An 11,235-nucleotide genomic window follows, 5' to 3' on the forward strand; every position below is an offset into this window, starting at 1 on the left:
AATGAATTGTGCTGAGCATCTGGGCTTGTGTGTTTATTTTTGACATTTATAGTCTTGTTTTATTTGATGTTACAATTACACAGGGAGATTAAACGTTATTGTAGGCCCATATGCTGCTCACGGGCCACAGGCTGACATCCTGTTCTTCATCTCTAACATAGTTCACATGCACAAACTAATTAAGGTGTTGATCCACCTCGCCTTCTTCGGCTCATCTCCAGAATGTTGATGAGCCGACTGGCTGACGAAACAGCGCAAACTAAAACGACGAAAAACAAAAGCTTGTGGTCATGAATGTAACAAAATGACCACAATCCCCAATAAATCTATTTATTTATTTATTGTTTACAGAGGTAAGTAATTGATTCTCATTTCCAGACAATTTAAAGTTCAGTCTCAACACTTCAACTGTGGACAGCCAGAACTGGGATTTGAACTGCTATGCCATCAAGGTTTAGAGAAAATTAAAAATTGATCATTAACATTAGTTAATGCTGTTGCTGCCAAAACCTAGCGCGTTATGAGCTCCAAAAAAATGAGAGTTCTGGCTCGTATCTTGAAGAACTCGAAACTTGGGTCACTCTTAAGTAAAAGTGCCATTGTACGACATGTCCATTTTTCTGTAGATGGCCGTTATTTGCTTGGTATTTTCATTGATTTAGTTCATTCATTTTAATACTGTGCTTTCTTCCTGCTAGAAAAAAAATAAATAATCCACCGAGCCTTTCTTACCAACATTGTAATCGCCTTCAAAGTTATTAAAACAAAAGTTGATGTAACTTTGTTATGAACACAATTGAATCACACATTGCCGACACACTGTAACAATGTCTTTGGAATGCCACGCTGCCACGCATCCGCTTTTAATCCTGCTAAATATGCCTTGTCCACCCACTAATCCTTTTCATGAAGACTTAAAGTATCTTTTTTTTTTTTATTGACCCGCAGACTTTTCAGACAGATTGTGTCGGGTCCGTTACATATACATTGGTCACATTGTGGTCGACTTTCTCTTTTCTGCAGCAGCAGTTTTGGGCCTAAAACGGACAAACACTGCAATTAGTCTCAAGTGAACTTGAGCCTTCAATGCTATTAAAATAGCAGCCTGCATAGTTCAGGTCCTTAAAATAGTCTCTCTGTGAAGGGAACAAGTTGTTGGCAGTTGTCTGTCATTGGCACAAGTAATGGCTTCAATAATGATTAAATGTCTGTTAGACATGGAGGCCTGAATCCAGATATCACAGACACCCATTAACAGCTTTTCTGTGCATCATTTCCAGTGAGGAAAAATTGCTAATAAAATGGACTAGTGAACAGACTCCACTTTATTAATAGTAACAGTAAAAAAATACTATATAGTGTTGCCATGGCAGCTAAGCAAAATAAAACTAGTTAATTTCCACAAAGATGACGCAGCATCAGGACCAAGTGGGGGTTTCGTTTTCTTGCTGGTGGATACTTTGATGCGATGGAGGAAATTGGGTATCAAACCAGGAATCGGGAGTCTACCGTATCCAACCCGAGCTGGTTCATCCCTTCATCAAGCCAAATCTAAACACGGGCTCGCTTCATGTTACCACAGCTCGCTGTTTCTTGCAGCAACACAAGGCAGAGCATTGCGCTGACTTGGGAACATTTCCCAAAAGAAAACCAAAAGAATTCTTCGCTGCAGCCAATGTTGCTAAATTTTCTGCAAAAGCAGAGTTTTTTTTTTTTTTTTACTCTTTCCTTTCTGGAGGTTTTTGTTCTTCCAACACCGCAGCCTGAATTTGATCTGGATGACTACAACTTTCACAAAACACAAAGTTGATTGCATAACAATAATATAATCCGAAATGAAAATTGTGTACTTTTACTTGTACTATTTTAATCATTTATTATTATTGTTTGAATTTGACAAACATTATTGTTTGTTATGTATGACTTTTTCTTTTTGTTAGTGGGGACAAGCTGTACAGAGTGGATGGATGAATGGACCTCTCCCTTTTTCAACATTAACAAGTTATATTTTTTAAAAGAAGTGAAAAAATAAAAGAATCAGTCAATTTTAAAGTATATACCTTTTTCTCGTTTGTAATAATATTTTTTCAAAGAGATGAAAAAAAATACCAACACAATACTGTATTTGTTGTTTGAATCTTCATTTGCAGCCAAAAATATTTTTGTTTAAGCATTGTTAATTCTTTAAACAAGAGGAATAAAATCACAAATTTCAGTGTTAACGCTTTTTCCTTTGGAGAGATTAGATGAGGGGATGCCGCTAATCTTTGTCAAATGTGGGCTTGCGAAGCTTTTCCGTAATAAAGGGCCGTACAAATAAAGTCGACTTGACTTTCAAGCTTCACTGTGTTCATGTTCACATTTGGGGCCACTATTTTTTTTGCAAGTCTCCCCCTGCTGGTCATTAGAAGCTGACCAGATTTCAAACCTGTGAAAGTTTACCTTTCCAACTTTTTACCTTATTTGGCTTCATATGCTTAAAAAACACACAATTGGTGCATCAATAGAACTTGAAGGAAAAAATCTACACTTTTGCTCCCAGTTGAGTGTGAGAGCGTAAGCTTGGCAGGACGCTGGTCTTTTCTCTGTGCGGTTCGCGGTGCGCAATAGCTGCCGTCCAGGCGGGACTTTTCCTGTGTATTCGCTGCACAATTTACGACCGGGTTGGTTTCAAAAGATTTGCGGTCCAAGTCTCGGAAAATACCGCAGCGGATCCAGCAGGATACTTTGCTTTCGTTGCCTGTGTGGGGAAGGTGCGGGAATGCTTGTTCATGTCATAATATTCATGATGGAGCAGGCACACTTTAGCATTCCTAACAAGTGTAAAAATGAGTTAACTTGACAATGGACTGTGTTTAATGTGTAAAACTTGAAGCTAAAAGTTGTTTTGACTAAAACCCACTTTACAAACATGCAAGCAATCATTGAATGGAAAAAGCGTAATCCTTCAGATGCTCACCGACCTCAAGTTCCAAGAGATTTGCTGGCATAAAGTGTTGAACATCCATTTCTATGGTTATCATCACTATTTACCTTCACTAAGCCTTTTGTGGTGGCGTCACAAAACAAGCTATGAAGACAAGCACGATCAGCTGCTCACTGAGTTGAAATCGTTTTATGAAATCATTTCCTGAAGTCTCCCACTATTTTGTACGACTTGTGGTCTTATTTACTTTTTGTATCCAGTGTTGCTTCCACTGCCCAGTATGTTGATTGACTCGGTGTGTGTGAGTGTGTGTGTGTGCATGGGGGCGTTCCGTGATTCCACAAAGCAGCTGGACTCAATTACTCCCACAAGAGAGAGCTTTGTAACGGCTGGGTTTAAGGCACCTTTTCAAGCTTCCATTTCCCTGAACTTCGATGCAGACACTCCCCGAAACTAGCTAAGCCACTCTGGAAAATCATCTTACATCTACTATACATTGGCAGGCTGAGAAAGGTTTGCTGGAAGCAAAATGCTGACAAAAAAAACACATAATAAAAGCTCCTTACGGGTTCAGGAGGACATGCAGTGATTTGTGGTTTGGTGTTTTTGGGCTTATTCAAATAAAATTCACCTATTTACTGTTTTGCGCTCAGTATATAAATATTACTTTGGTGGCATCTTGTGGGATTTTGGTGTTGAAGTAAATTTAGTCAAAGCTTAGCCTTGTCTAATAGAAAAAGTCCTTTCCCTATATCTTGTGGCATCTAATTAGGAACATTTTGGGTGGACGTAAATTATTGTCACTACCTCTCGCAAATAGCAGAGGTTGAGTGTATCGTGAAAAATTGACCTTTGAATTGCTTGTATACAAATAGTTGCGTCTCTAGGTCTTAAGCTTGAACTCTTAGGAAATCAATCGAGAATAGCTTGCAGTTGACCTTATCCAAGGCCAAATGATAGCAGACAAGGACAAGGTCTTATGTTGTTATAGTTTTACCCCCACTATGTGTTTATGTGTATGTTTGTAGGATTACAGATAACACATTGGAACAAAACCTTCAAGAGCGCTGTAGGAGGGGTACAGAAAGCCTCTTTGATTTAGTGGTTCTGTATCATATGTAGTTATGTTACTTTACATGTTTTTAAATATATTTTATGGCGTTTTGTATTTTGATAGTTTTGGTCAGATAGTCAGAAAAATTCAAGGCTCATCATGCCCCAATCCCCAGAGGGGAAAAATTACGCATATCGACTTCTTCCCCTCATTTCTTGTACTGTCCTTTAAACAGAACAGAAAAAAATTGGCTGTTGTTCCCACAAAGACAGCAAAACGTTGGCTTCAACAACTAGCGTGCTGTCATTAACCATTTAACCTTTAAGCAAAGAAGACTTACCAAACCAGCGATCGGAGTTGGCAGTCTGTTGACCCGCTTGATGATGCCAGGCTTGATCTTGTTGATCACACTGGAGGAGAAGGAACAAGACACAAGACATTTGCTAGTCTGCTCTAAGTTACAGTGAATGAACAAAAAGTTTTGCAAAGCCCTGCAGTGTTTACGACAGTGTTTAATGGCGCCCACCTGGATATGGTTTCGTCAGTGGCGGTTCTGCCACACCATGTAAACAAGCTGGACCTTCCACACAAGTGAAATAAAGACTCACTGAATAGTTTATTAAGTTTTACTATCGTGTGAGATGTCAACTGCATTAATTTTTTTTCCTAAAATTGGTTTATTACTGTATTTATTATTCAATTATTCATTGATGAATTTTCATTGATTAATTTCACATAATTCATAATTTGTTGGTTGATTTATTGTGAATTATTCATTAATAACCATATTGAGGTGTGGAGAATGGACATTTATGACGTGTAAAATGAGTCTTGACAACTAAATTGAACTAAACAGAGAATCGTGCCAACAATTTTTTTCTCTCACAAAAATCAACTCATTGAAGATGTTGATATAATTGAGGTACTATATTTGTCCTGCAAATCATTACAAATCTGCAAAAAAATACAAGATTAGAGTAAGTAACTAAGCAATGACAACTTCAAACGATAAAATGGAAACCAGCTATTTGCAGGGTACAGGGAACAAGGAAACGCCTCCCCAACCCAAAATAAATATAGATGTAATATAAAAATGTATTTAAAACATTTTTCTTTCTTTTTTTGGTGTGGTTTCATAGTGTGGTTGTGGCCACTGGCGGCAACTGCAGGCTGTATGCGGCCCACCAGTTGCCCATTCTTTGACTTTGTCGAATGTGGCGACATCATGCACGTTCAAGAATGTAAAAGGAATGTTTGTCGCACAATAGAAAGTTGCTGCCATTGGATCAGATAACAAAGTGGAAGCTGTGTAGGAAACAATCGTGTTGGCGAGCCGTCTTCCTTCGATAACCACCGGCACACAATGGCAGCTGCGGGGTCACGTTGTGTTTGAGAGTGTGAAAGTGATTTAACCTTCATCTTCCCTTTTCCTCCAGCTGACAATACACAGCATGGGTGTCTTTGATGGATTGTTATTTGAACTAACATTGCCTAAAAACTGCAACATTGACCACAATGTTTTTGTATCGCAGTTGGCAGTGGTAAACAAACTTCATCATTCCAACGACTGTTTCAGATTTTTTTTTTTGTCCGATCAATGTTGCTAAATATGAACAAAATAATACAGCTAGAATACATACAACAAACATTTCATTTGAATCAGGAACTAGAAATTACAACACCTTCAAATATGTCTAACTGCTAAGCATCCATTAATGTCTACATGTTTTCATGAAGGCATGAGCAAATTGCACAAAATATTAGATTGTCACTAATGTCCATTACTCTCCAAATATTACATTTTTGGAAAACACCCCCAACGTGGGATGAGATTGTCACTTTTTAAAAGTAATAAAAGTTTTGGTATTGAATTTCAGTTTAACTATGCAAGTGTACCTATTGAAATGACCAACCAATTACGTATATGACCAATCGGCAATGTCAGTGCAATCAGTGCAATCAACATGAATACACCCCATAAAAACTAGATGTTTAAATATAAAAACTAAAAAAATGTCCGATAACTCCATTCAGTTGTAGACTGTCAAAACGTCTGACACAAAAGATCAGCAACAAGAAGAGAGTCAGCGTTCGGGGGCGTTCGAGGGTGGGTTGCTGGGAAACATCAGTCACACCAAAAAGCCAAGAGAGGAAAAACGAAAACCCAGGATACTCACTCGCACAGCAGAACTCCACTCTCCAGAGCCGAACGGAAGTCTTTGCCCTTAAATGTTTTCTTGGTGACTGCCTGGGGAAAAAAAGGGGAAGAGAAACAAGTTAGGAGTGTCCAAGTGCAGGCTAAGAAGAGGAGGTGCTGGTATGTGACCACGAGGGGGGTGGTGGGGTGGAGAAGAAAGGTAGGATGTGGAGAACAGTAGGAGCGGAAGTTTGAGGTATTTCCTCCAGCGTTCCTACATGGAGTCTTTGGGGCAAAGTGGAACAGCTTCAGGTGTTCCTCAAGGTGCTCTCAATGTGAACGGAACGTCTGGAATGCTGCGTGAATACAGCCAAGTGTGAATCTTGTCTTTACATCTAACCATTTATCCTGTTTAGGCAGCTTATACCCTATAATTGGCTTTCGGCAACACACTCAAACCATCACTGACTGGCAACAGAGTATTGGAATGAGGCCATATTCTTGTAATATTACTATTTATTGCATTTCCCGCTGTCTTGACAGGTATGTGTGTGTATGTGAGCGGAATGGGGTTGTCACACAAAGATGCACGATCAAAGATGGCACGGCCAAGTTTACATCCGCAACTGGAAACGTAATTTCGATCTCTTTGCGTGTCTTGGCATGTGAAGAAATTGCAGACTTTGACTTTAAAATCTTGCAGTTCCTTATACCGTATTTTGCGGACTATAAGTCGCTCCGCAACAGCCATAAAATGCATAATTAAGAAGAAAAAAAACCCATATAAGTCGCACTGGAGTATAAGTCGCATTTTTGGAGGAAAGAATGGAGACATTCAAATAACTATAGCATAAATAACATTCTAACAAGTTTATCGAATCATCCGCATCACTCCAAAACATTATATCGAACGAAATCTTCATTGGTGACAGAATTTTGAGACAACTAGACTTGTAATAATACATGTTTATTTTGCTAATATTACAACTTGATTTATTTATGTTTTGAATATGTTTTGAAATGCACATCTGTTTTAGTGTGGTGTCGACTTACAACGTCAAATGGAAACAAGTTTCTCAATATTCATCTCCATCTGGGTTTTACTTGATCCTCCAGCGTCGCTCTTGACAGTCAAAACAAAGCCAACCAGGTTGTAAACTGACTCTGCTTGGCTTAGGAAGGACAGTGCGGTTGCCATTGTCATCATATTTTGGCGAATACTTTTTTTATCCTACGATTTCCTGCTGTGGGAGGCCTGCTTATTTTTTTCAAGACATTCTAATTTGACTCTAGAGTGACAGGAAGTCACAGGCTGATATGGTATAAAAATAGTGACAATTTATTAAGTGTAGTTAATATAAAGTCTATTAATTGCCATAAAGCAAGGAGGTATTGCAGGTGACACGCTCGAAACAAGTTGAGCGGGTTGGTTGTGATGTTTCCTCCTATTACGGCTTTTGTGTCCCATTCCCTCTCAAGGAACACAAAAGCCTTAATGGCCGCCCTATCTACCGTCTTTTTTGCTTAGAGAGCAAGCAAATTACATGAGTATTCGATTTCAGTACATTGTGATGATTTTCAAAAAAACAATGTTAATGTCTTAATGTTCAGGGGGAAAAAAACTCAAATCCCCAAAATTACAAAAGGTCTGAATTTGTCAATCATGAAGTTGGAATATTACGAGAAAACAAATTTGTAAATAGACACAATATTCTAAGAAAGATAATGTTTTTTTAGAAGTATATACTAGTTACAATATCAGTGAAAAAAAAACACATTTCAGTTGAATAGTCATAGTCAAGAAAAACAAAATGTATTTTTTTCCCAACAAGAAATAATACCAAAAATAAAATTCCAATATACTAACTAGCTAAGGTAAAGTACACCACGTGTAGCATTACCTAATGAAAACTAGTCAAGGGTTAACTGAGCTAAACAGGAGGGGCAGAGGGCTCACCCAAGCACTTAACTTTTGTGCACTCTTAATTGTAATCATTAGAGACATCAAACATCCACTCACGCTTGGCTGTCAGACGCGTGAGATAAAAACTCCCAACTGCAGCAATAGAGCACTGCTCTCATTTAACGGGGGAGATTTAAGAGAAGCAGCGGAGATTTTAAAATCCTTGCTGCAAAAGCGCCAAAGCCTGTGCTCCCCTCAAGAATGTGCTGAATAGGTCCCGTGACAACTATTTTCCCCCTTGTGCCCACGACATGAATTTCTTACTGGTCTTCATCGGGGCTGTCACTGAAGATGCCACAAGTAATTTACTTGCAGGAGGTAAAAATGCAGAGCTGTAAATATGGATTTGCTAGGCAACAAAGTCCAACAGAAAACCAGTGACTGCTAGGAATAGCACCCAAGCCAACACGCTTAGCTCAACTTTTTCAGCAGTCTATTATTTTTAAATTATATGGAAAAAAATGTCTTGTTTCAAAGAATTTCCATATATGTAGCTATTCCATGTATGAACGGTAATTAAAATTCTCGACAACGACCTCCAACCTAAAGATGCCGTTCCTGGTCAAGACACTCAAATATCACTTGGCAACACTGCAGACAAAAGTGGAAGCTCTTGCTACCTTCCTCGCTTCAACAAGCGTTCGAACACAACTTTCAAAATAAAAGATCTGCATATTTTACATTTTATTTTGATTTGACAGTGACTGGCAGGGCCGGTCAGAGACTGTGGGCAGGCCAGATGTAGCCCACGGGGCGTACCTTGCCTACTCACAAGTCTTCCACATAGCCTATGAGTCATGTGATTCACGAGGAAGATGAAAAGTGTGCGTCTCGAATGTCAGAAAGTGTGTTCGATGTCAGAAACATTCCGGTGCTAAGAAACGGCACAATTGTGGATGTGTTTCTCTGTTTCTAAGACTGCGGATGAAAAATGAAACTAAAATAACTCGGGTGTGAGATTGTGGGGAAAAGTCACAGCTAAGAGAGACAACACTTCAAATCCTTTGAGTCATCTCTGTGGTCAAACATGAAGCCTTGGAGATTGTTTTGACAATGCTGAGTTCCATATGCAAAATATTAAAAAAAAAAAAAAAAATGAAATGTCATTTGCGGGCAGATTGTGGTGCAAATCTCTCTTTCAACACATTCTTGGCACTGTTGCCATTCCTTTACTGTTCTTTATGTAAGATGCCGTGCTGGGGGGCCTGTAACGCTGGAATGTGTCCATGTGACAAGCTGCAGAGCATCTGAGAATAACTTTTTAACATTGACGCCATTATTACTAAGAACACTCAAGTCTCTGTTTTAAATTGTGTGAAGCCTGGCGGCTTGTTAATCATTCAGCAGCAAACGGATCCAACAACACAGCCTTCTCTTGTTAAAACCACAACCTTTGTCCATTTGCTTTTTGCCTTCTACCTGCACGAGCTGGTGGGCTTCCTTATGGAATCTTGTTGCCCCCGAGCTACAATGAGCCAGTGTGCATGACACTGATGTCACACTGAAAGCATTCACATCCCCCCACCACCTCGTGAAATTGGAACAATATTTGTTTAGATACAAGCTGGGCACAACAAGCGAGCCACCCTGCTGAGAGGAGAATATCTGGGAGGAGGCAACATCTTTTCAGCCACTTTCCGCAGCCTATTCGAGAAGCCAAACTCATGCTGTACTCGATGACATAATGATAATTTGCTCACTTTAAATCACACATACAGTGAGACAAGAATGTCAAATTAATTTTGCACTTTTGATCACTACCGATTTTCAGAACAATGGGTAAAGTCCAAGGACCTCAATGAAGATAGAAGGACAATTAGATTGACCAAATTGCAGGAGTCTTTGACCTGATTCAAAACAAGTGCCACCAAATGATCATAATCTCAAACAGGTTTTTACGTCATTATGAATTGGCGTACCATTAGGAGAAGACATAGGGTGTCACCCTCGCAGAAGAGGAAATTGAATAGAACATTTCTGTTTCTTATACATTATGTTGTCCCTGCAATCCACTCCTGACAGGGGGCGGGGCCAAATAAATAAATAAATAAATAAATAAATAAATAAATAAATAAAACAAGGGGTAAATATAATAATATTGGATTATTTGGATTTATCGAGGTTAATATAATTATTTTTTTAAACTAAAATGTTGGATCTCTTAAATCCAAAACTGCACTACAGTAAATGAGTAATATGTGAATTTCAGTGACTCAACATCACGTCGGTGACACATAATAGCTCTAGTTTTATTTCATCCTGAAGTTTTTTTTTCTTTTTAGCTTAAAACTTGTCAGCTAAGTGTGGAATCGTCCATTCCAAATGTCAGACACCAATGACAGGAACCCCAAATAAAAACGCGTGCACTCACTTCGATCCACCTCTGCGCCTCCACGTACGCGTCCTGGCAGCTCACCGTGGACTGTTCTCGCCACTCCATCACACCGAAATGTCTTGTTATTCTTTAATCGGAACCGAACCTCACTCGGTTGAACTCGCAGTTACACGTTCACAGACATTGTTGTGCAGTCCTCCCTTCTTCTCGACAAGTGGACTAACCAGGTGATATTTACTAATCCCGCTGCGAACAAAACAAAAAGAAAGTTAAATGCATTATTTTGTGTGCAAGGTGGAACACTCACGCATTCTTTTGCATCATATCACATGATCACAGTGTTTAAATTCCAGAAGACACACCTGTCTAGTGTGAACATTACCTTTTAATTGTCCTCCCCACGCAGAAGTCACGTTATACAGTAGGCGAGGACCATATTCCACGGATTCTGCGTGACTGAGTTGAAGAAGCCCTAATACGTCTTCGTAAATTGTTAAAAAAAGTTCTCCCCCTTGAAGAGTTCATACCTTTTTTTTTTCTTTTAAAAGCAACAGGCACAAAAGTCATCACTGCAGCGCCACTCTGTGGACACTGCTGTGTATTGAAGAGTGTCAAAGTGTAACCTGGGGGACCCATGGTGGAAAATTGTCTTTTGACTGTTTACCTATTAATATAGATCTCTGATGTGTCATCAAGTGTGAAATTAAACAATCAAGTGTTATGTTCTGATTTTTTTAAAGTGTTTTCAAGCAAGCTTTGCTGCACTCCCCCCACTGTTATATAACTGAGCTTATTATTATAGTAGACAACTTCACTAAGC

The 11,235-nt window shown here is 39.1% G+C and overlaps 1 protein-coding gene across 6 annotated transcripts in view; it reads right to left on the bottom strand.

The window, feature by feature from the left end:
* The window catches only part of lmo7a (LIM domain 7a), a 39,267-nt gene extending 28,321 nt beyond the window's left edge, over nt 1–10,946 (bottom strand). For 4 of the 6 annotated variants that reach the window (XM_061287865.1, XM_061287866.1, XM_061287861.1 and 1 more), the window contains exons 1-4: nt 10,798–10,946; nt 10,452–10,661; nt 6,158–6,228; nt 4,321–4,390 (exon numbers count right to left, since the gene is read on the bottom strand). In XM_061287865.1, coding sequence (XP_061143849.1) covers nt 4,321–4,390; nt 6,158–6,228; nt 10,452–10,520 — 210 coding nt within the window. In that variant the 5' untranslated portion in view covers nt 10,521–10,661; nt 10,798–10,946. Of the gene's footprint in view, nt 1–4,320; nt 4,391–6,157; nt 6,229–10,451; nt 10,720–10,797 lie in introns of those variants that run through there. The other 2 variants (XM_061287867.1, XM_061287864.1) reach the window with 2 other exon arrangements.
* Between the last annotated feature and the right edge of the window lie 289 nt (nt 10,947–11,235).

The sequence above is a fragment of the Syngnathus typhle genome, linkage group LG9, assembly GCF_033458585.1.
Source record: "Syngnathus typhle isolate RoL2023-S1 ecotype Sweden linkage group LG9, RoL_Styp_1.0, whole genome shotgun sequence".
Taxonomy (NCBI): domain Eukaryota; kingdom Metazoa; phylum Chordata; class Actinopteri; order Syngnathiformes; family Syngnathidae; genus Syngnathus; species Syngnathus typhle.